The sequence below is a fragment of the Megascapheus bottae genome, chromosome 1 (genome assembly GCF_031878675.1).
Source record: "Megascapheus bottae isolate mThoBot1 chromosome 1, mThoBot2.hap1, whole genome shotgun sequence".
NCBI lineage: Eukaryota > Metazoa > Chordata > Mammalia > Rodentia > Geomyidae > Megascapheus > Megascapheus bottae.
In genome coordinates this window covers 15,993,399-16,018,168 of record NC_143509.1, presented here as the reverse complement: position 1 = coordinate 16,018,168, position 24,770 = coordinate 15,993,399, and the positions used below count along the sequence as shown (strand labels likewise).

General features: G+C 48.8%; 2 protein-coding genes and 1 long non-coding RNA gene across 3 annotated transcripts in view; 2 read left to right on the top strand and 1 right to left on the bottom strand.

Annotated features, from left to right (window-relative positions):
• The first annotated feature begins 2,927 nt into the window (after nt 1-2,927).
• On the top strand, nt 2,928-14,032 carry Ssr3 (signal sequence receptor subunit 3). Its single transcript, XM_090338037.1, has 5 exons — nt 2,928-3,178; nt 4,191-4,317; nt 8,178-8,276; nt 12,513-12,644; nt 13,493-14,032. The coding sequence occupies exons 1-5, from the start codon at nt 3,046-3,048 to the stop codon at nt 13,557-13,559; spliced, it is 558 nt and encodes a 185-aa protein (XP_090194163.1). The 5' UTR covers nt 2,928-3,045; the 3' UTR covers nt 13,560-14,032.
• Nucleotides 14,033-17,487: 3,455 nt separating this feature from the next.
• On the top strand, nt 17,488-21,520 carry LOC150068438 (uncharacterized). Its single transcript, XR_016536463.1, has 3 exons — nt 17,488-18,117; nt 19,617-19,691; nt 20,840-21,520. It is a non-coding gene; the product is annotated as an uncharacterized LOC150068438 (long non-coding RNA).
• Nucleotides 18,501-24,770, bottom strand: part of Kcnab1 (potassium voltage-gated channel subfamily A regulatory beta subunit 1) — a 60,380-nt gene continuing 54,110 nt past the window's right edge. Inside the window, exons 11-13 of the mRNA XM_090338015.1 lie at nt 22,758-22,878; nt 22,287-22,375; nt 18,501-19,312 (exon numbers count right to left, since the gene is read on the bottom strand). Coding sequence (XP_090194141.1) covers nt 19,223-19,312; nt 22,287-22,375; nt 22,758-22,878 — 300 coding nt within the window. The 3' untranslated portion in view covers nt 18,501-19,222. The remainder of the gene's footprint in view (nt 19,313-22,286; nt 22,376-22,757; nt 22,879-24,770) is intronic.

The window sequence follows — 24,770 nt, the reverse complement described above, 5'->3', positions numbered from 1 at the left end:
AGAACAGAAATGGTAAGCCAGGAATGCTAACTAGTAATGTAACCAGAAATGGGTCACAGATTAGAACCGGCCTGGTATAGAAAGCAGTCCATCTGGTAGCTTTGAGTTATACTGAAGTGAGCAAAATCTCTTTTGAGGCATCGTGTTGACTGGCCACCTCTCTCTTTCTCCCTTACACCTGCTTACCTCATTTGTCCCTGCACCATGGCTGTGTTTGCCTGTCCTGATCTTGCTAATCCTCAGAAAAGAACTCTATAATTTTGACGCCAGAAAATCATGCCTCAAAACTTCAAGTGTGCTGTCATCATGATCTTCACTTTTTATTCTCTTGACAAATCTCCTCTCTCATAGACTTCATTAGAGTTCTCTAATTTATCATATACATATACATACATACATACATATAGATGTAGGGGGGCTTGAGCTCATAGCTTCAAGCTCCATCTTGGCTGCCTTACTCACTGCAGGTCCACTACTTGTGCTGCACTTCCAGTCAGATGCTTTGCTGGTTAGCTGAAATGGAGTCTTGTGTACTTTTTGATCTAAGCTGCCTTTGAACTGAGATCGTCTAGGTCTCAGACTGCTGAGTAGCTAAGATGATAGTCATGAAACACTTGGTGGTTATAATTCGTTGTAACCTCACTAATTCTGATTTCCTTTCTTCAAAAATTGTGATAATTTTGTCTCTTTGATATTACAGATTTCTGAGTTTTATACCCCCCCAAAAAAAACCAACCTGGGTTTACAAATATTCCAGTGGAAATATAGTTCTAGAAACTGGTTTAAAAAAAAGGTTCTGTTTAAACTTTACAAGAAGGAATAGGAGATACACTAGGTCTCCTTGGCACAGGTTGAAACTTTCTTAATAAGGACCAAGAAATACAACAAATCAGAGAAAGCCTGGATAAGTGAAACTGCATTAGACTGCAGAGCTTCTGTATGGCAAAGGACATAGCTAGCAAATTAACTAGAAAGCCTACAGAGTGGGAGAAGTTCTTCACTAACTATAGGTCTCATATCTAAATATATATCAACAGCTCAAAAAATTGAATCATTCCGAAACTAATCTCCAAAGAAACAACCATTCCAATTAAAAGATGGACCAAAGACTTAAAGAGACTCTTCTCTGAAGAAGAAATAAGAATGGCTTATAGACACATGAAGAAATGCTCAACATCTTTGGTCATAAAAGAAATGAAAATCACAATAACTCTAAGATTCCACCTCACTCCAGTTAGAATGGCCAGGATCAAGAAATCTAATAACAACAGATGCTGGCAGGGATGTGGCCAGGAGGGACCACTAGTACACTGTTGGTGAGAGTGCAAACTCGTTCAACCACTATGGAAAGCAGTATGGCAGTTCCTCAAAAGACTAAACATAGAGCTCCCCTATGACCCAGCAATTCCACTACTTGGCGTTTACCCAATCATCCAGAAAGAAGGGCATACTAAATCCACTAGCACAACTATGTTCACTGCAGCACTATTTACCATAGCAAAGATATGGAACCAACCTAGATGCCCCTCAGTTGATGAGTGGATCAACAAGATGTGGTATTTATACACAATGTAATTCTATGTGGCTATTAGAAAGAATGACATCGCCCCATTTGTAAGGAAATGGAAAGACTTAGAAAAAAATCATATTAAGTGAAGTAAGTTAGACTCAAAGGAACATAGGCTCAATGGTTTCCCTTATTTGTCTTATAATCAGTAGAAACCTTGGGCTCCCCTAGCAGAGATTTACAATAGAACAAAACCTAGATACATTAGGGCTATTATATATAGTATGACGGTAAATGAAAGGACCTCCAGGATATAGAAACAAAAGCCATATAATGAGTGATTGTTGTCTTTAATGTTATCTCTCATCTCTTTTGCTGTCCCTTGGCTATCTCATATTGTTACAGTATTTCACCTTGTTATCTGATATATTGTATATATGCTTATTTGGCTATTTGACATAGGTTAGGGAAGGGGCGGAAAACAAGATGGGGGTGGGGGGAGGGAAATGGGGACCAAGACATGAGAAAGGATATCAATGTTTGTGAAGTAATGCACCCTCTATCTGGTGAATACAATGTAACCCTTCTATTAATTACAATAAAAATATACGGGGGGGGGGAAGGTTCTGTTTATGAATTTGTAGTAGATGGAGAAGGGAGAAGGTGAAAGGAGAAAGCTGGGAAGTGGAGGAAATTCTGCCGGCACGGTGGGGAGAAGCACGGGACGCGCACCGGTGGTCTTTCGGCGTGGGGTGGGAGCTCCCGGGTCTCTGACCGGGGTCCCCACTTAACTTTTACCCAGCTGGCAGGGCCAGGCCGCTGTACAAGTTTGATTAAAATAAAGGCAACAAAGCCGGCTGAGCGGTGTCACTACCATCATGGAGACCCCATTAAAGTCACCGACACTGCCGCCTTCCCGCTTTGGAGAAGCATGTGCATGGGGGCTTTGGTGGGCCTGGGCTTCGGCAGGGTGGGTCACAAAGGCCGGCTTCAAGAAGAGGGGCGCACACCTGCTGGCCCCCCTTGTCCTCCCCCTGCTCCCGCTTCCCTGCCCCTCCCCCTCCCCGCTTCCCCGTCTTGTCCTCGCAGACGGGTTCTGAGGCGCCCTGGTGTCCTGGGCATCGCCGGGGTTCTTTCCCTCTGTCCCATGGTTGCACACGCCTACTAATAAAGTTTTCTAAATTGAAAAAAAAGCGCTCACTAAACTACAAATCCCATCGGCCCCAGACGTGGACGGTCACGTGACTCTACAGGACTCCGGAACACGTTCCCACTCGCCCAACCACAGCGGGAGGCCCGCGCGGCGGCCCCGGGCTGACCAATCACGGGGCAGCTCGCTCGGCGCCCGCGCCGGGGCCCGCCTCCGCGCGCGCTGACGGGGCGTTGGCGGATACGGCGGCCTCGGGGGCGGGCCGGGGCCTCGCTGGGCGGGCCGGGCTCCGCTTGGCCGCCGTCCTCTCCGCCGCCGGTCCCCGCGCCCCGTAGTCCCCACTCCCCACCGTCCCGCGCTTCTCCGGCCCCCTCGTCCCGCCGCGGCCATGGCTCCCAAGGGCGGCGCTAAGCAGCAGTCGGAGGAGGACCTGCTCCTCCAGGACTTCAGTCGCAACCTCTCGGCCAAGTCCTCGGCGCTCTTCTTCGGCAACGCTTTCATCGTGTCGGCCATCCCTATCTGTGAGCTCGGCGGGGACGGGCGGGGACAGGGCGGGCGACGGGGCGGGCGACCGGCCGGCGGGGAGGCCGCGGCGGGGACGGGGCTGGGACCCGGCGGGCGGCGGGTCCAGATCCCGCGGCCTCCCCGTGGAGCTCGGTCCAGGATGTCTGGGCAGCGCGGCCCGGCTGCGCCTGTTCGCGTCGGGACCGGACGGGACGGGGCTGCCGGCCTGGAGCTTGCGCCCTGCCGGGGCCTGCGCCGCCTCCCTCCCCACGCGGCCCGGAGGAGCTGTGGGTGTCCCGGGAGGCCGCGCACCCGAACTCGGGGGAGCAGAGGCGGCAGCCCGCCGGGTCGTGGCGAGGCAGCCCCGGATCCCCTCCGCCACGCTGGAGCTCGGGGTCCCGCACTGGATTCAGGACGAGGCTTTGCCTGGCAGTCGCATCCACAGACACGCCTGTGGTGCCCCGGCGAGCAGCGCCCCCCTTCCAGACTGCAGCCACGTCAGCAGAGCTGTACTGCGGGGGTGCACGTGGCGTCCTGAGTAGAAGTCCTGGGATGGACTGTGGAGAGCCAGTTTGTCAATGTGCCCGTAGAGGCAGCAGAACTCTCATCTGGGCCGGTAATAGCAAAGGTTAACGTCTTTGAAGCTAGTCTGTTTATTTTTGCCAGACCTGGGGCTTGAACTCAGGGCCTGGACACTGTCCTTGGGCTTTCCTCAAGCCTAGAGCTCTACCACTTGAGCCACAATACCACTTGTAGCTTTTTCTGTGTATGTGGTACCAAGGAATCAAACCCAGGGCTTCATACATGCTAGAGGAACACTGTACCATTAGGCCAAACTCCCGGCCCTAGTCTGTTTATTATACCTCCCTTTTGAGTAGCCTCAGACACTACTGCCCTACCCAGTGTGGGTTAGACTCCTCAAGCCACCTCGGGGATTCCCAGGCGTGGTTCTGCCACGGTTCACTCAGAAGGCTGCTGTGGTGTAAGGGTGCTGAGGCCTTGCTTCCCTGTGTCTCCCCGTCTCCTCAGGGTTGTATTGGCGAATATGGCACATGGATCTCATTCAGTCCGCTGTCCTCTATAGCGTGATGACTCTTGTGAGCACCTACCTGGTGGCCTTTGCATACAAGAACGTCAAGTTTGTTCTCAAGCACAAGTAAGTATATTTTTCAAGTTGCCTTTTTTCCCCACAGTTGGAAGTCTTGAAGATGAACACGCATGTGTTGTAATAGGCGTTGGTTTGAATATGTGTGCCTGTGTAGTGCTGATTGTGGGAAAACATAGCTCGAAGAAGCAGTGTAACCTGTGGGACACTGCAGTGGAGCTAAGCTGTGTGTATGCACTAGAGTGCCTGTGTGTGGGTTGTGGGTGCATGTCTTTGGTCAGTACTAGGACTGGAATGCTTTCCTTTTCTGCCATGGCTTGTGCTGGTCTTGTTGGGCCACCTTACTTCTGGCTTTTTGCTGGTTAATTGGTAATACGTTTCTCAGATTTATGTACCAGACTGACTTTGAACTGTGACCCTCAGATCTCAGCCACCTGAGTAGCTAGGATGACAAGGTGTGAACCTCGATCTCATACCTCAGCCTCCTCAATAGCTAGGATGACCGATGTGAACCACCAGCTGTACTAGGGTGTTTTGTTTTGTTTTTGTTTTTTTTTTTTTTTGCCAGGCCTGGGGCTTGAACTCAGGGTGGGGGCACTGTCCTTGACCTTTCTCAAGGCTAGCGCTCTACCACTTGAGCCACAGCACCACTTCTGGCTTTTTTTATGTATGTGGTACCAAGGAATTGAACCTAGGGTTTCATGCATGCCAAGCAAGCATGCTACCATTAAACCATACCCCAGCCCATGACAATGTTTTTTTTTGTTGTTGTTGTTGGTCATGGAACTTGAACTCTGGCCTAGGCGCTGTCCATGAGCTCTTTAGCTCAAGGCTAGTGCTCTACCACTTGGAGTCACAGCACCATTTCTGGTTTTCTGGTGGTTAATTGAAGATAAGAATCTCATGGACTTTAGTGCTTGGGATGGCTTTAAACCGTGATCCTCACATCTAAGTCTCCTGAGTAGCTAGGATTACAGGTGTGTGCCACTGTGCCTAGCTACAGATTTCTAATATAATAAGGCCAATGTCTTCTGGGCTCTGAAAGTCAAGTCATCTGCTTCTTGCCTGGGAGCCCAGCCTCATCTTTTAAGAATTGGGCCTTAGTTCTGAATCAGAAGGTGACTTTTGAATATGTCTTAGGCCCCAAAAGCCGTCGTTTAGGGTGAACTTTCTTTCTTCCTGTTTTTACATGTCTAATATTTCAAGGCCAAGGGACCTTTCCAGAGAAAAATCTTTTTTTTTTTGGCCAGTCCTGGGGCTTTAACTAAGGATCTGGGCATTGTCCTTGAGCTTTCTCAAGACTAGAGCTCTACTACTTGAGTCACAGCACCACTCTGGCTTTTTCTGAGGTATGTGGTACTGAGGAATCAAACCCAGGTCTTCGTGCATGCTAGGCAAGCACTCTACCACTAGGCCATGCTCTGGATCCAGAGAAATCTTTTCTAACTTTGATTGTTCATTTGGCTTTTTTGTCCTGGGGTTAGGCTCAGTACATTCAGATGGTCTCCGTTAACTTGACTTCATTGTGAAACATGGCCAGAAATGGCTGCTAAGGCAGCTTCCCTGCTATCTGAGTACAGTGCTCAGGTTTAAAGACTATCTTTCTGGCAGGGCTGTCGGGCCATCTGTGTTACCTTTCTGTTTGTCAGCCCTTTACCAGCTGATAGTTCAAGGTGTCCATTGTAGGCCTTTTGTGAGGGTAGCTGGCATGGACAGGAATGCCTCCAGGAAGAGGATCGTGCCATGGCCCGTCCTGTGTGACCTGGAACTCAGTCCCTTTGGTTCTTAGCCTTGTCACTTGTATCACAAGCCCCTTTTTATTTTCATTCTTTGGAATCAAAAAGTCATGTTCCTTTTACCTTCGGATTCTATCTTTGAGGACAGCTGGTATACATTTTGCTTTATATATATTCTTTGTAATAATAGTAAGTAAAATTTAATTAAGTAGCCGGATGCAGTGGCTCACACTTGTAATCCTAGCTACTCAGGAAGCTGAGATCTGAGGATCGTGGTTCAAAGCCAGCCTGTGCACTAAAGACTGTGAGACTCTTATCTCTATCTCCAGGAAACAGGAAGTATGGCTGTGGCTCCAGGGGGTGGGGCAGTAGCCTTGAGCTGAAACCCTCAGTGACAGCACTCAGGCCCAGAGTTCAAGCCTCATGAACCACAAAAAAAGAAAAAAAATGAAGGAAAATTTCAGAGACTGGTTTAACAGACTGAATAGATTTTTTTCTCCCTAGGTTTGCTTTAGTAACTTTCTTTCATGCCAGTGCTACTGGGACTTGAACTCAGGGTCTTATGGTGTTGCTTAGCTTTTTTGCTTAATGTTGACCCTCATACCACTTGACCTACAGCTCTGCTTCTCACTTTTTGCTGGTAAGAGATTGTCAGGGCTGACTAAGCTATGATCCTCAGATCTCTGCTTCCTGAGAAGCTAGGATTAATCAATCCCAGGTGTGCGCCATGGCACTTGGCAGTTTAATAACTATTTTTCTTACAGATTGGCTTTACAGGCTGAAAGACCTGGGGGGCACTGGGTCCCTTGTGCTGAGTGGTAAAGGAAAGGTGGTTGGACGCCCGGTCTGGATCCTGACTGCTCCTCTTGAGTGTGAGCCCTGGCCCTAGGTTCTGCCCATTCAGGCTGTCAAGGGTCTGACAGCACTTCTGCAGGAGGGGATGCACACCTGGTACTTTATACTTTAGGCATGATTTAAACAGTGCTTTATTTATTTATTTGTTTTTTGTGGGTCATGGGGCTTGAACTCGGCCTGGGCACTGTCCCTGAGCTTTTCAGCTCAAGGCTACCACCCTACCCTTGAGCCAAACCCCACTTCCCGTTTTCTAGATGTTAATTAAGAGAGTCTTAATTAAAGGAGTCTTAGGTCCTTTTGTTCCTGGGCTGGCTTTCAACCTTGATCCTCAGATGTCAGCCTCCTGAGTAACTAGGATTATAGGCATGAGCCACCCATGCCTGGCTTAAACAGTGCTTTCTAAAATGTTTTTTTTTTTTAAGAGATTAAATAATTTTCTGTTAAATTTTACTTGTTGGTCATGATTATTTCTTGTACATTTGTAGCTGAATAGTTGGTTGTAGTTGTTGAGTAATTCTTCAGTCTTTTCTGTCCAACTCCATGTTAATTCTGGTGCACACACAAAGCAGCGGCTAATGGCTAATTTAACTATGGCGTGGACAAACCCTGACCTAGTGTATTATTTCTCTTAAATGCAGTTGTCCTCTGGAGTAGCATTGAAAGCATAACTTAGATTTTATAGTTGTTTAGGGCTGGGAGCATTGCCTTGTGGTAGAGTGCTCTCCTACCATGCCTAAAGCCCTGGGTTTGAGTTCTCGGTACCATGTACACAGAAAAAGCCAGAAGTGGTGCTGTGACTCAAGTGGCAAAGCACTAGCCTTAAGTGTCCAGCCTCAGGACTGGCCAAAAGAAAAAAAAAAAAGATATAGTTGCCTTTTGCCCCCTTTGTTTAAGTCATGTTTTCTCTCTAATTTACCCAGAATTGAAATGATATATCATTTAATTGATGTCTTATGAACTTTGGAAATAAAATAGAGTTGTAATGATTCATAATTGTACTGATAACATTCGACTTTTATATCCATATTAAGCACCCAATCTTTGGGAAATTCTCCCTTCCAGGCAGAAATCAAGGCATATAACTAATAAACCACATGTTGGGAGTTCATTAACTAATAAACCACATCTTGAAGGTTCTTGAACTCTTTTTTTTCCCTTTGGCCAGCACAATGTAGTAAACTGGGGACTTTCTGTTCAGGCTGTGTTCTTGAGATATACAGCATCATTCCGCTACCCAAAGGAACTCTCCAGTACACACTTTCTGGGCAAGTGTTCACCTGAAGCCTATGGAAGCAAAGCTCTTTGTGTTCTTCCTTCCAGAGTAGCACAGAAGAGGGAGGATGCTGTTTCCAAAGAAGTGACCCGAAAACTTTCTGAAGCTGACAACAGAAAGATGTCTCGAAAGGAGAAGGACGAGAGGTAGGACTGGGACAGCTGGGGTGAGGGCTGCTGCTGGGAGGTGATCAGCTTTCATGGCTGTCTAACAGCCAGGCCTGGAGCTGCCAGCAGACCTTCCTGCTGTAATACAGTAGCACCGGGAACAGTGAGAGCTGACTGTGCATTTCATTGACCCATGTACATTGCTCTCTGCTGCTTGTTCTGAGGGCATGTGAAAGCTGGAGTCACTGGTCGGGGTTGCAGAGTAGCACCATGGGTCTGTGATCACACTGTAGGCGGAGGTGAGAGCTTGGAGCCCAAGCTCCCCGTAGAATTCAGGAGACACAAAGGTCTGTCACTGGTACCCAATCAGTCCTGACCCTGTCACCTGACCTTTCTGTGTGGCATTGTGTGTGGGATGGCCAATTCTATGAATCTGCATGCTGGTTGGGAAGCCAGAGAAACTGGACCCCTTGTCTGAGTGTGTGTCTGTTAGGCCTCCTTCTGATTTTTCCTGCCAGCTGCTCTTAGAATGCTTATTAAACAGTCCCAACTATTTGAATTGCCTAAGTCCCTGAATAATGCCAGATGGTTTAAGAGAGTCATGAGTTTGTTTTTTTCACGGATCTTAAGTTTTAGTATCAGCAAGTTGCTTTTTAGGACAAAATGTTTACGACATTCGGTTTCAGAAAAGCTTTATGGGGATGTGCAGTATTAAAGCAAGTCCTGAGGCTTGAACTTGGGGCCTGGGCACTGTCCCTAAGCTTTCTCAAAGCTGGCACTCTACCACTGGAGCCACTGTACCACTTCTGGCTTTTTTTGTGTATGTAGTACTGAGGAATCAAACCCAGGGCTTCATACGTGCTAGGCAAGCACTCTACCACTAGGCTGCCCTCCTGCCCCCACCCCTTTTCTTTTAAAGATCAGAAGCCCTTTTGTTTTTTTGCCAGTTATTGGGCTCGAACATGGCCTGAGCCCTGTCCTTGGACTTTTCTCAAGGCTAGAGCTCTACCCTTGAGCCATAGCACCAATTCCAGCTTTTTTCTACGTATGTGGTACCGAGGAATCAAACCCAGGTCTTTGTACATCCTAGTCAAGCACTCTACCACTAGGCCAAACTCCTGGCCCCAAGATCAGAAGCCTTTTAAAGAGAGAAAAGGTGTTTGGGCAAGAACCTTTGAATGCCAGGTTTACCTCTGAGCCCTCAGGTGTCTGGGAAGCCTCTGCAGCCCCATGGCTGCAGTGTTTGAAGAGATGCAGTGTGTGCAAGCCCTTCTGCAGAGATGCTTTCCTGGCACCAAGTCTTGGAAGGACTTTATCTAGTGGATCCTTTACTTAAGGGACACAGAGTAACTTCGTGAACAATGCTTTCCACAGTGGTTTTGGAAAGGTACCAAAGTGTTAATAACATGATGCCCTTCTGTGAGTCCTTTATGAAGCCATAAAGGCACTATTAATGCCATGATGAGGCCTTTCACAAGGAGCAGCTGTACTGAGGTCTGGGTCCATCACTTTGTATGTGTGTCTGTGTGAGTCTGTGTCTGTCTGTGTCTGTACTTGAGGCTTGAACTCAGGCCTGGACATTGCCCCTTAGCTTTTTGCTCAAGGCTGGCACTCTGCACTTGAACCACAGGTCCACTCTTCTTTTTGGTGGTTAATTGGAAATAAGAGTCTTGTGGATTTGCCAACTCAGAGGTGACTTAGAACTGAAGTCCTCAGATTTCAGTTTCACTAGCTAGAATTGAAGGTATGAGCCACAAGCGTTTGGCTGCATGACTTTGGATTGCACATTGTGTAGGAATGGAGATTAGAGAGTCTAAAGCACATTTCTAGGTGTTTTGTTGAATTTTTATTTCGAACAATGTTTTTGAAACTGGGGTGCATATCATAGTACGGGATTTCACAATGGTGGTTATAGCTACTTGAGTGGTGATTGCATCAGGGTGGCGAGCCAGGTACTGACTGACCCTCAGCACACTCGCCCACTTGGTCTGGCACTGGCCTTTCCCCTGGGACATGCTCTGAATTTTGTCAGTGTGGTTTTCAGGTAGTCATTGTTAGTGAGTCAGAACTGGTGCTGGGAATAAAACCCCAGCCATTTGCTGGAGCAGATATGTAAGCATACAGAGATCTAATAGAAGTTTTGTGGATGTGTAAAATGCAGATTGGTGATGATAACGAATTCTTGTTATCAGTAGCAATTTGTGATCTTAATAATTCTCAGAAAAGTCACAGTAATCAAGATATATTGTACTCAGAATTTGACTTGTTGAATTGAAATCTCTTTGTACAACTACTTAAAACTAAAAAAAACAAAAACCTACGGCCATTTGATCACATATGAAAAAGAAAAAAAAAGACACCAAAGCAGAGAGAGACACAGTAGGGCCACAGCTGACACACAACAGGCCCACAGCAGACACAGCAGAGCCACAGCAGGGCCACAGCTGATACAGCAGGGCCACAGCAGATACAGTAGGGCCACAGCAGGGCCACAGGAGGGCCACAGCAGAGCCATAGCAGAATCAACAGAGACATAGCAGACACAGTTCAGTAGTTATGATTGGCTTTGATCACTGGGACCTCTTGGAAGATAAATTGCTTCTAAGAGATTTGATCTAGGGGAAGGCTCAGCAACTCTGCTTAGTAGCCTTCAAAGCTTTGTTGATAGTTACTTGAAATACACTGCTTTGAAAGTGCTTTGAGATGTCTGTTTGTCCAAGGACAGGCAAGACAAGGATTCAGCATATGTTCCTGGTTGTGAGTTTTCCTGATTTACTGATGATATCGTCTTTATTACACTCTTACAACTACTTGCTGCTTGGATTCAGCCTTTTTCTTGCGTTGGGAAACTCTCTTGAGGACAACTCTTTGTGATGTGTTCTCCCAAGCTAGGTTTGTTTTTAAACAGTGAAGTTTTGGTAGAAGGACTGGCAGAGGTAGCCTCGGGGGTTTATGTGTTTTTGAGGTGAGTAGCATGCAGGCAGATGAAGGAAGCTGTTGGTGGCCAAGTGCTGGGCCTTCTTTCCTGTCAGCAGGGCCGTGGGCAAGGTGCCTGGCCTGGAGGAGCTCCTCTTCCTCTGCAAGGTGCAGTCTCAGTAGAGGCCGTCGGGGTGTGCATCCTGTGGGCCTTGGTCTCTCTGGCCACATCCCAAAGGGCAACATTTATTACCTCCGTTTTCAAGTCATACACCTGCCCGTGGAGGGCATGTGGAGGGGTGTCTAGTGATGGCGCCCCTCCCTTCCCTGTGCCTGGGGGAAACTCCATGGAGTGTCTTGATGTGTGTCCACGGGTGGGAAGCAGTGTGGTGGAAGTGTCAGTGTCCAGTGCCCGGTGTCCCAGTGCAGGGTGCCATTGGCGCAAGGAGGATTTAGCCTGGACAGCCAAGCTTGTTGACTGGATTAGAGCACGTGGTGTAGGAAAAGTATGGGCTCAGCAGCCTGATCCTGAGGGCAGTACAGAAGAGGCTGTATCACCTAGCCCTAGGGAACCTACCTTTGGGGAGTGGGTCCCCCATCAAAGCCTCACCTGTGACTTTTGACCTTTCTAAGGAAACCTTAGGTTTCTCCTGTCGATCAGATACACCTAAGGTACAGAAACACGCCCTAAGATAGTAACCATCCTGCTGTAGGCATTGCCTGGACCATTAAGAAATAGTTTTAGCCTACTCTCCTCATTCCTCTGGGACCTTCTCAGTTCATGTACACCCCACTAGTGGGTCACAGCCCGTTCTTCCCAAATGGCTCGACAGTGTCAGTTACCCAGGAGTTATTACAATACTGTCTGCCTTCAGAAACACTCTGGGATTTCCTCTCACTTTGCTGATAAAGTACTAGCAAACTAATAGGATAAAATATCAAAACAAATAAAACAGAATGAAAGAGGTAAAAGCTCACAGAAGTTGAAAGCACCCATGTGGCAATAGGGTAAGTTGTTTGGGTTAAGGAAGGCCGGCTAAAGGGAGTCTGTGAGTAGCACTTGGTTTGCCTGGTCTGTAGGAGCTCAAGTCCGGAGGCAGATGAGAAGCCGCTCGCAGACTGCAGCCAGTGGCCCCCAGCCTCTGGTGATGAGTGAGGGCCTGGACAAGGCCAGTCTTGGCTGCCCATGCGGGCAAGCCACACAGTTAACTGGTTAGTCCCTTCCTCGTGGTCCTGGTGTTCCAGGATAAAATAGCACGATACTCCAGTATTAACAGAGGAAGAGGAAAGAAGGGGTAGTTCTGACCCTTTGGTGCCATTGGGATTTAGCAGCTCATGTGCCCGTTTCTGTGTCTGCAGAATCCTGTGGAAGAAGAACGAGGTTGCTGATTATGAAGCGACCACCTTTTCCATCTTCTACAACAACACTCTGTTCCTGGTCCTGGTCGTCGTGGCCTCCTTTTTCATCCTGAAGAACTTCAACCCCACCGTGTATCCTTAGGAGCCGCTGTCTGAAGGGTGCTATGGGCCGTCAAATAGCACCGACTAGGCAGGAACATGTACTAAGAAAACTGAGCACGCACAAGTGTGTGGTCTTGTTTAGCATTTTCAGGATGACATTATGGTAAGCAGCAGGCAGTACAGAGCTGCCTTACACTTGTGTGTGGTTCTCTGCCTGCCTCCCTAGCGTTCCAGGAGTTGGGCAGCCTGGCCCTGCTGACCCCTGCAGGCTTGCTGTAACCTGGGCTTGAGTGGCTTGCCTGCAGTGCCACTGAATAGGCGCAGTTCAGTTAACAGTGTGCAAGCTGCTTTTAAGTTGAGCTTTTGGCCTGGAGTCATTTGTATTTTACAGAATAAAAGTAATATTCTAAAGTTGTTATCCAGGAATACACAATCAGATTTTTCATAACGGAAGATAGTGATGTCCTAGACACCACACACACTCCCACTGGTGGCTCCTGGGAACACTGCGGTGCTTTGCCAAAAGTGGCCCACAAAATGATGTGCGCAGAGGGGGGGTGCAGCCGTGGGTGGTGAGGAGTTCTGGGCCAGAGGTGGAAGTAGCACACACCAAGTCTGGCTTCATTGGCAGGAGGCTTGAGTCCCGAGGTATCTCCATGTGTTCTTCATGAACATGTGTGTAGGATTTTTTCTAGTGTGTGGTTCAGGTGGAAGGGCTTCTGCCAGTGAGCGTGCACTGTTAGGTAGTGAGTTCTAGTTCCTCTCGAGGCACATTGCCTCTAGTACTTGTCACTCTCTGTGCTGGCAGGCTGGTCTGAGGGAGACAGGACAAGCCAATTTGGGGTCGTTACTATTTCCTTAACATGGGATTCTTGCAGGAACTACATCTTGTCCATAAGCGCTTCATCCGGACTCATCGCCCTCCTCTCCACTGGCTCCAAGTAGAGGCAGCCCCGCCCTGCCCCGCCCGGCCCAGCAGCCAGGGTCTGTGTGGGAGGCCCACAGATGCTTTTGTGGTGTGGAATGGGAGGTTTAAAAACACGACAGAATGAGTATTTGTTTATTGGTTCTCTTTTGACAGATTGTTGAAATTAAATGAATTGAAAGGGAAACTTGGAGTACTAGGACATTTATTAAAGGCAAGAAGTCTCTCAATGTGCCATAATCATCAGAAGAGAAAATAACTTGTTTCCTTGATCTGTCAGAGGTCATGGTAACCTGGACTGCGCTGTTATTATTTATAATAGCTGCAAGAAGTTAATAACTGGTTCTCTGTGTTCCAAGCACAATATTACAACTTTTTGAACCATAAATATCAAAATGAGTTTTCTTCCCCTGGGAATGAACAGAAGCCTTATGTTTGTAAGTCTGAATTTGTGATGGGTAATAACTCAAACTTCAAAACATGGCTTCTCTGACTTGTGAAAAGTTTCTTTCTTTCTTTCTTTCTTTCTTTCTTTCTTTCTTTCTTTCTTTCTTTCTTTCTTTCTTTCTCTCTTTCTTTTTTTTCTTTTTTAAAAGAAAGGCAGCCAGGGTCATAACCTAAAAATAGTGGCCAGGCTTGTGATAGTTGGCCTGTCGGGTTAAAGCACAGGGTGTTCAGCTGAATGGCTCTAGTCCTGAGGCGGCCAGGGAGGTCAGCCTGACCCTGCCATGTCGGCTGGAAGTGTGAAATCACCGCGATTGTGGTTTCCCCAGATTGGTGTCTGAACACCATGGGTGGAGTGGGACTTCTTCCTCCGTGTTGACACGAGAAAGACCACAAGAGTTCCTTGGGACTGGGGTCTGGAATGTGAAGCATTCCCCAAGGCATTATCAGTGGTGGTCTGGGGGGGCCTGGACAGGTTTGGCCCTTCAGCCCACAGGGAACCTCGCACAGTGCAGCTGAGTGCCACTGCTTAGCTGTGGTTGCGGTGTCGCTGGTGTGTGTGGACTATCCCTTTGTCTCGCGTGTAACATGCAGCATGACTGGGTCGAGTTTAGGAAACTGGTCATTACTTAGGATGCCAGCTTTTTCCTTTTTTTTTTTTTTTTTTTTGCCAGTACTGGGGCTTGAACTCAGGTCCTGCGCACTGTCTTTGGACACTTTTTGCTCAAAGTTAACACTCCGCCACTTGAGCCACAGCATCTCTTCCGGATTTTTCTGTGTATATAGTACTGAGGAGTTGAACCCAGGGCTTTATGCATGTATTCTACCACTGGGCTCCCCGTCCAGGACACCCGTTTCATATTCATATTAGCTTTCGCATTCCAGTGATTTACTACAAATGGTACCTTAGAGGCATGAATATATATAGAGAGATAGATATAGATCTATCTCTCTCTGTATATTCATTCATAATCCTTATTTTCCACTTCTAGATTTAAGACAAATATTGCAAGAAGCATTGCCTGTTTGTAACTTGATATGTTTAAAAGTCCAGCCCCATGTCTATGCTAGTGGATATGTGGGGCTACGTTCAGGAATTAGGAGGAAGACAGGACTACCTTGTTCTAGTGACCTCCAGCGGCAGGAGTGGCAACTGCATCTCATCACTGCTCCTAGAAGCGGTTTTATTCCTCAGTGCTGCTGCTGAATAGTGTCCAATGAATGAGAGAGTGCCTGCACAGGAGACCCCATGCCCTTTCCCCCTCTCCTGGGTCATGCTGTGCATATCCTGCACTCCAGGTGGCTCTCTCCTGCTGAGCCATGCTCTGACCCTGTTTCTAGCTGGTTGTTGGGACAGCCCCTCTCGTCCTGCCCGACTCGTACTTGGGCTGTGGTCTGCTTTTCAGAGGGTCTCTGTTGCCAGGATGACAGTAGTGCATTGCTGCATCCATAATCCCTTCGTGAAGAGGAGTTACTGTGGCCATTTCTGCCTGGCCTCCTGCTTTTTGTCCTTCCATTCTCAGCCTCCAAAGGAGCTAGGATTATAGGCGTGAGCTCATGGCTGTGTCCCTCCCTCACCCCCATTTTGTTTTTACTGTTGAGCTTGGCCGGGGCCTTTCCTTACTAGGAACGGGGACAGATGCTCTTGGAATGGCTGCTGAGGATGGTTACCAGGTGGCGGAGCTCAGGTGGGAGAAAGCCTCACCCCTGGGTGCCCTGGGGTTGGCCTAAAACTTGACAGTTCATCTGAGTTAAGCCAGAAGTGTTAGAGAGTAAGCGTGCAAACCTTGCTTTGTTGCTGACGTCTCTATGCTCTTGCTGGCGTTTTCCAGCTCCACATGCTGCTGAGTGTCTCTGGTGTCCACTGGGCTCTGTACACTCAGCTGGCCGTTTGCACTAAGGGCTGGCTGTGGCAGGACCTTCGGTACACAGCCTCACCCCACATGGAAAAGCCCATGGCAGAAGTCTTATTTTCAGCCCACTCCCTACCCAACAGCAGTAAAAACAGATCCAGAGCAACTTCCTTCCTTCCCACTGGTGACAGGGAGAAGCGAGGTGGGAACTCCTGTTTCCCTGTATATCTAGTTGGTAGATTAAGGTGGTATGGCAAGGACAGTTTGAAACAGGTTTGAAGGTAACTGTAATGTGGAGGTTGGATTTATACCCAGAATTCTTGCAAAGTCTTAAGCATAACTCAACTTTGCTTCTTAAAATGTGTGTTTCCTTGGGCTTCTTCATACGCCATAGGAATTGAGTATATCATCTTGGTTGCGTTACTTCACACTGCTTTCACTTTCTACACGTGTAAGTGGGCATCAAAGGCACTGGCTGGCGTAGCAGGGCGGGCCTGCTTTGTGTCCTGCTGGCAGTTTCTTTGTTCCCAGTGCCTGCCAGGCAGAAGGGAGGATGTGTTCAAATGGGAGAGGGTGTACATGTGTGGAGGGAGAAGAGAGGGTGGGCATGTGTGGATAGAACCAACGCATGGGTACTAGAGTGAGGAATCTGCATTCAGGCTGTTCTCACTGAAAAAATACACAATTCTATAAAACCTTTAAGCCTGGGTTGGGGATTTAGAATACTGGAAGGCCTCTGCCAAAAACAAAATACAAAATCCTAAAGCTATAAAGGTAAAAACTCCTTGCAGAAGCTGTGGACTGGAGCACAGAGCGTGTGATCTCGAGGCCAGACTTCACCTTTTAGTGTGTGTGCTGTTTCCCACAGGGAAACACGGGTTAGACGCCAGCGGCTTTGCAGACCTCATCCTTCACTGTGCGTTCTGTTAGCAGAACAAGGCAGAGCGGCTCAGGTCTGCCTGTCACCTGCCCATGTGGGAGGTGTGGTGATGTGATGGAGGTGAGGTGATGTGATGGAGGTGAGGTGATGTGATGGAGACGTGGTGATGGAGATGATGTGATGGAGGTGTGGTGATGTGATGGAGGTGAGGTCATGTGATGGAGGTGAGGTCATGGAGGTGTGATGTGGTGATGGAGGTGAGGTGATGTGATGGAGGTGTGGTCATGGAGCTGTGATGTGGTGATGGAGGTGAGATGATGTGATGGAGGTGTGGTCATGGAGGTGTGATGTGGTGATGGAGGTGTGGTGATGTGATGGAGGTGTGGTCATGGAGGTGTGATGTGGTGATGGAGGTGTGGTGATGTGATGGAGGTGAGGTGATGTGATGGAGGTGTGATGTGGTGATGGAGGTGAGGTGATGTGATGGAGACGTGGTGATGGAGATGATGTGATGGAGCTGTGGGGAATGGCACTCTCCTTGTTGCTCATTGGAATAGGAGGAGAAATGAGTGTGTGTAGGATGTTACCCTCAGGATAGACCAGAAATGAATTGCCTCCTGCATTTACCTTATGAAAGGTATTTGCTATCCACAATTAAGCAATAATGCTCATATCCGATTTTGATTGTTCCCTTAATGAGACTGAGAACTTCATCTTCACTGCAACCCAATGAGAATGAAGCAGGTCTTTCTAGTTCTTGGAACTGCTGTGATTAGAGGTGTGTGCATTGCAATTTAGATTGCAGCCTTATTTGATCAGCTGTTTCTCTTAACTATTTAGTGTAGCTTAGTGATGAGCATTGTCTGGGTGGTTATTATTTTATGGCACCATGATAATTACTGTGTAAAAAAAATACAGCATGAAAGATGAGACAAAACCGAGACTGCAGAAAATGCTTTTATTTCTCTAAGCAAATGAATTAAATTGCATTTCTCTTTAGACACCACCTCAGCTCATTTATTCACAAGGTAGCTCAGTAGCTAAATACATGATAGATGACAGAACAAAACAAAACATTTTTCTCACTAATCTAATATCCAAACTCCCTATTAGACCACAGACTGTAGCAGTCCAAAAGATACTTGCAGTTCCTTCTAACATTTCAGAAGATTTAGAACTTAACCCTGAAGTACAAGATTGGGAAATGATGACAAAATAGCCTCTTAAGGTGATTATTCTATATTAAGTCCTTAGTGATTGCTACATGAGGAATTTGAATTCTGTGCTTTCTCAGGTGTTAAGAAGAACCTGAGGACTACCCTGCCCCATCCCGCAGAGAAGAAGCAAGGGGTCTCCTTCACATAGGCATCCGTGCAAGATACACCCGAGAACCTGCTTCAGGTGGGATAGGAATGAGGACTAGTAGCTGCGGAGACTAGATGTTAACTGGGGTCTGGGCACTGCAGACAGGCTCAACTGTATCCATGTGGAGGGATGGGGGCTGCGGCAAGGGGCACTCCTTCCCTTGGTGCTGGGCCTCGTCCACCAGCGCCTTTCCCACAGAGCCTTAGGTGGACTTTGATGTTAGGGCTTCAGGAACGCCAAGCCTGAGCTTACAAACACCCCATGCTAGTTAAATGGAACATTTGCCTTCCTGGGTATTTTACAGGTTCACTTGCAAAAACAACAGATGAATATTTTTAAAGCTCAAATATGTGAACGATTTAAGGTTGTGCCCACAAGCAAATCAAAGTATAAGCTGTTAGAATGTTAAAGAATGACTATTTCATTGCAGGTATGTTTTTATTCAAAGCCAGGTTTCTATAGCAGTATTGCCCTTTCTCTCATTAAGTCAGCCATAAAGTCTTTCATTCGAGCAAGGGTGTTTGTTTTTATCCACTCTCCATGTGCAGGGGGTACTGCTGGGGTCTATAGGCGCAGGGTAAGTTACAGCGCAGGGTAAGTTACAGCGCAGGGCCAAGCAACAGCGAGTGTTCAGAAGGGAATGAAGCACGTACGTGGGAGTTTTCAGGTTCCTGAATGATAAGTGACGAGCGACTCAATCTGAATGTGAAATTAAAAAAATCAAAAACTATTCAAAGCAAGACTTGGAGTGAAGATACACTACTCTTTCTTAGGTCATTGCAGATGTAGATTCTGTCCTTTTGAAAAATAAATAGGCACAGCCCTCTTTTAAGTGACCAGATGCCTGGGGAGGATTCATCCTCCCCCCATCCTCCATATTTTTGCTGTCTGCACACTGAATGTGCGAAGGGGTATTCTTTGTGATCACGGTGTACCCCTTCCCGAAACACCTCATTCCTTGCGTGAGCGTGGGGTGTTCAGAGCAATGCCAGGGTGGGGCTGCAGTCCACAGTAAGAAAATAGAATGGACTTCCTGGTGTCAGAATCCAGGTGCAGGGCAGCGGCGGTGGTGGCAGAACCTCTTCAGGACCCAGGAGGACCCCCTGGGGGGTCCACATTGGGGGCTGGCATGAGCTGGGCCTTAGGACCTGTAGTCCTTCTTGCTGTATGGCTTGTTGCGCAGAATGTTGTCAATCTCAGTGACCACATGGGATGTCATCTTTGGGAGGACCTGGGGAGGAGCAGAGAAGAGAGGTCACTGCTGTGGCTCTGTACTGTGCTCTCTAGGCCACCCTCTGGGCTGGACTGCAGCCCCGGGCCCAGGCGGCTGGAACAGAGTCTGAACCGTAAGCCAGGGGCCAGAGCCCTCTCACAGACTGGAGGGAAAGGCTCAGCTAGTCATTGAAGCACAATGGGAATCACACATTTCCTTCATTAGATCCAGACCATCTTTAAGTGAAATCTGGATAGAAAATTAGTTTTTTTTTTTTTTGGTACTGAATCCTTCACATACTGTGACTATTTTATTCATATAGCCTAGCTACACCTCTGGACATGTGCCAAAACTGTGGTCCTGGCAACCAGGGAAAACAGGACTGGTGTTAACCTTGGTGAGTCATGGCGGAAGGCAGAGCAGGCCTCGGGATAGCCAGCCCTGCCCCTCAAGGGCAGATGTGGTGGTGGTGTGAGATGGCATGGGTGCCATGATCCTTCTAGACAGGACCGCTGCGGGGGAGCGTGATTGGCAAGTGGGTGAAGGGGCATGTGTGACACATCGCCCAGATAAGGGCCCTCGCTGAGTCTGTGACTACACTGTGGGAAGGCTGGCTAAGCCACAGAGGGAGGACCGGGGGGTCCCAAGGCCCAAGGAGAGGGATCCTGGCATGGACTACTGAGCTAGAAACCAAAGTGGAATGAGATGGGCAGATTGTTAGGTGTGGGGTGTCTGGAGACGTGACTCCCCACAGCTGCCAAGTCTTGGGAGCATGGAGCTTTGGACCTAGAGACAGTTGGCATGGACACACTTGTGCACCCCTGGGAGGGGACAGGCCCTCACTCGGCACCCGCAAGCACCGTGAGCCTAAGGAATAAAGCTGACTGCTGCTAGAGTCCTGTGACCCTGTGTGGAAGCTGTGAGGGCAGCTAGGACCGAGGCTGGCTTCACCCCACCTGAGCTGCCACCCTCTGGTCAAGGTGGCCTTGTCCCCACAGGAGGGCTCCCCTCTGAAGCACAGGACTCCACTGCTGCTCAGCTTGGGAAACTAGTTCTGCTTAGCACTGGACTACCTGAAACTGAAGGTGCTGGCTACCGCCAGCTCTGGCATCTGGGATGGTCTGGACAGCGACTGTGGTACTGAGAAGGAGATGGTGATCATGAGGCTGAGTTCAGGAAATGGACTTGTTGAAAGTTTTGTCTGAAATTCAGTGGGCTAGCCACATGAAGAAAAAATATTCCTCCCTACCCCAAAACATCCACAGTCAATTCTAGCCACTCGGAGGCTGAGATCTGCTGCTGCCGGCTGACCCATCGGGAGACTGCCAGTCTGAATCTAGGGGACCGGTGGGTTGTGGTGGGCTGTGGGCATGGTGGTCAGTTTGGGATAGGGCACTATTGCATGTGAGTGGTGTGTGGTGGCTGCAGGTGAGGGTTCTGGGAGTCGATGTGTGTGTGAGTTTGGAGGTGTTAGGTGGGGCTCAGGCGTCCTAGGGGCGGGGCAGTGGTGATCATGAGGTCTGCCCTCATGCTCCCTCTCTCCAGGCTCTCCTTGTACCAGCCCTCCTGTGTGTCCTGGGCACATTCCATCCTGTGGAGCTGCTGCCTGCCCCAGGCCTCTGGAAATTTCCTTGAGCACAGTGCCCAGCCCTGCTTTCCTACTGTCTCCAAGCCCACACAGTGCGAGCTGCCCAGGGGCCCTGCACAGGGCTGCTCTTCAGTACCCCTCCACTTCCTTCAAAGGCAGAAGCGACTCATTGTGTCCCCCTCAGCGGCTAGGTGCTGCAAGGCGGCTCTCCTGGGAAGCTGGTAGCCCTCAGGCTTCCAGCCCCACACCATCCCCGGGAGTGGGGGCGTGAGCCCTGCCCTTCAGCTTCCCATTGCAGCCAGACCCACTTCAAAAATTCCCACGTGGAGGCATGCCAGCCCTTACAGTAAGACCCTGGAGGATCCTGCACCCTTCCCATGAGCTGGCCCGGGGGCTGCCTCTCCCCATCTGAGGCCTGCTGTCCCTGCCTATCACATGCCACCACACTGATGGTGTCTGGGGGAAATCCAGTTCTCCCAGGACCTCGCTTCTACCACCCTTCCCTGGCTGGCTCGTGGGGGAGGGCAGGGAAACAGAGGTGGTGGCCTTGGACTCTGTGCTGTGGATGGCTGGTGTTGAAGGTCAGCCTGCTGACTTCTTTGTGGGTCTCTAGCATAGCCTTCTATGTATTAGTTTAAAAGCCTTTTCACAATCTGGAATGTGAGTCTATGTGTGTCTGTCTTCCCCTGGTACATAAAGCACTTGGAAACTGGACAACATTTCTAGTGTCCTGTGCTCTCTGCAGTGAATGAAGCGCTCCTGATTCATTCTCCTGCAGCCCGCCCAAGCTGTCTTCTGTGGCTGGGCAGGCCGTGCTCCCACAGCCTGCCTCCCGAGGCTCTCCTGGGCTGACCCACTGTGCCCTTGCACCACATCATGGGGCATGGGAGGGGGCGGGTAGCTCACAGAGGGCATGGCCTGGAGGCCTGGCCACCCCACAGAACTCTCCGGGGCTAAGGACGGTAGAGGGAGGTGGAGCAGGGTGGTCACACAGGCTCCTGTCCCACCCCACCATGGGGGGGGCGGGAATGGGCAATGGGTACTGCATATGGAGTGCCGTGGGGAGAATGAAACAGGCTGATGGAAGATGAGGAAGGGGGCTTGGCACACAGAAGGGTAGCGTGAATGTGAAGGAAGGCGGAAATGCGTGAATGTGCGTGCTCTGTCCGTGCTGCACGCATCAAGCCCGGGCATCGGCGTGCCTGTGGAGCAGGTCTGGAGTCGCTTCCAGCACAGGAAGAAGCACAGGAGGGGCTCTGGACTACTTGTCAGTCAGCAGATGACACCCTGGAGGTGTGGACTGTGAGGGCAGCTGCTGCTTACGCCACAGCCCTTGGACACTGCCCCAAGGCTGTCAGGGCACCATGCCATGCCCTGGACAGCCGAGGGGGCCAGGGCACTTGCCTGGATGGCACCGAGGTTTTCGATGAGTTGCTCAGGAGTGGATGACCCCAACAGCACAGAGCTGACACCCTCGTTTCGCAGACACCATGCTGTGAAGAGGGAAGCACACTGGTTAGGGCTGGTGGCCTGCCTCAGAAGTGTCATGGCTGCCTGCAAGCTGGAGTCCCTGCATTCAGATCTCATCAATGGGAAGAAAAGGGTGTCACTGCACGATTGGCCTCTAGGCCGGTAGTGGACAATGTATTCTGATATGTTTTCATGTTCATGGCATTGTAGGAATGGGGAAGGAGGAGTGAAAACATTTCCACAGAAGGAACATTCTGGGCAACCTTAACAAAAATCTATTAGCAGAAACTCAAGTTTCTGACGGCCGACATTTTCCTGCAACAGGTGTGTGGACCAACAATAGAAAACTGCATTTCCTCTGACCTCAGCAGAAGTAACCCCGCCCTCCATGGCGCGAGGTCTTACCCACAGCTAGCTGAGGCAGTGTGCACCCCAGGCGCTCTGCGATGGGAGAAAGGTCTTTGAGCTTATTTTGCTGCTTGCGTCCTTCTTCACTGACAATTCTTTCCTTCAGCCACTGGTAGCACTGCGGATGGGGACAAACATTAATATCCATGGAAGATATGAGGTCAAGATGGTGAATTTTCAAATCTTCTCCATGCTTCCCTTGGTTCTGAGGGACAGGATGCTTGTCTTTGTGCAAGACCCTGTGAGCTATCTTGCTCTTTGCTCAAAAACAGACTGATTTTTGCAGCACCTTCACTATTCATATTGGTCCATGGGCATAAGTATCCTCGGAGCTGGCCTGTGAGACCCTAGTCTACCAAGGGGCAGAGATGGTGGGGGAGGTGCTTCTCTCTAGACAGCCACTTTTAAAATACAGCAAATACAGATAAGTAATGCAGAAAGTGTTTGCATTTTAGCAAGATCTGTTATGTTTCCTTCCTTTATGGTAAGAAGGCCCAGTACCAAGTGTTCTGCTCAAAGAAACGCATTGTCTCACATTCTCGAGTTAAGTATCTCTTGTCTTCCATCACGGTGACTCTGTGTTCCTCACATTTACTATTAGCCCTTTAGGCTTCTCCCTGGGAGCAGACAGTACAGTTTGCTATTGGTACAGTTACCAAGTACATTTTTATGTTTTTAAGTTAGAGAAACATTGTCCTGAGTGTGTGTTGGCAATTGTATAACTCTGAAATCTATCAAGTAAAGAAGCTCAGGATGGGAAGTATTCTGTAAACTTCTAGGAAGAGACTGGCCCTGATCCGTGGACTCTAAAGTAGGCCTGGTTTCATAGATGGAAATGGAAAAACATGTCAGAACTTCTCAGTGCCCTGCTTTCCAGATGACTCTGCTCTTACCATGAAATCTGCACAAAGCTATAAACTATGCAGCAACTGCCAGCTAGAGATAATAAGGCTGAGATGTTAGCATGTTTATGTGAAAATACTAAGTGGTGTGTGCCTCTCTCTGGCTGGAGGGTCAGGTTGATCATCGCCACCAGGGATTGTCTCAGGCCTTAGACTGCTCCAGAGTCCTCAGTGTGCCCAGGCACTCAGCCACAGTTCAGTATACTCCTGGCCTTTATTTCCTTTCTTTTCTTTTCTTTTCTTTTTTTTTGCCAGTCCTGGGCTGAAGCTCAGGGCCTGAGGACTGTCCTTGGATTTTTCTCAAGGTTAGAACTCTACCACTTCTGGCTTTTTCTGAGTATGTGGTACCAGGGAATCGAACCCTGGTCTTTGTGCATACTAGGCAAGCACTCTACTACTAGGCCAAACTCCTGGCCCCTATTTCTTAAATACTAAGAGAATCTTTCCTGTGATTTCTGGAGGACTTCTGCTGAGGTGAGAAGGAGAAGGGTGAGTTGCCCTGCCCATCGGCCTTCTGGACCTCACAGGCTTGTGGTCCGTTCTCCTCCGGAGACCACACTGTGGAGACAGCCAAACCTCTCCTGGCAGTATCAGCTCTGGAGGGAGCAGAGCCCAGGCCAGTGGGAACCGGGTGGGCAGATAGGAGCTGTGAGTGCTGCATCAGGGCCCTGGCCAGCTTTCAAGGGCCAGGAGCTGACCAGACAGTGCCTGGAAGTGATTCTGTCCCTTGTAGAAAAGCAACAGCATCTCTTCTTGAGTTTTGTAACCACTTCCAGGGGACTGAGATCTCTGAATGCAAATCAAACAGGAAAAAAAAAAAGATAAAGGAACAGACAGTTGCTCTTGACAACTGCTTTACAGCAGGAGAGGTCCTGAGGTTTAGATGTGTGCCATGAACACAGAAAAATGTCATGTTTATGTATCAATCTTGTTGAATGCTTTTGTTTTAAAATCTTACACGTAATGCATTCTTAGAACTGGGTTATAAGGTGTGTGTGTGATGTGCACATGACATTAAGGCATTTCTAAAGAAACAGACATCAAACATTCATTTACTGAATCCTTCTCTCTTGTTACCCTCAATCTGTCACCTTTTTGTTTGCTGTAT

Coding starts and splice junctions, on each gene's coding strand:
- Ssr3 (XM_090338037.1), top strand. CDS start 3,046: ATGGCTCCCAAGGGCGGCGCTAAGCAGCAGTCGGAGGAGGACCTGCTC. Junction 3,179..4,190: donor CGTGTCGGCCATCCCTATCT/GTGAGCTCGGCG, acceptor CCGTCTCCTCAG/GGTTGTATTGGCGAATATGG. Junction 4,318..8,177: donor AAGTTTGTTCTCAAGCACAA/GTAAGTATATTT, acceptor TCTTCCTTCCAG/AGTAGCACAGAAGAGGGAGG.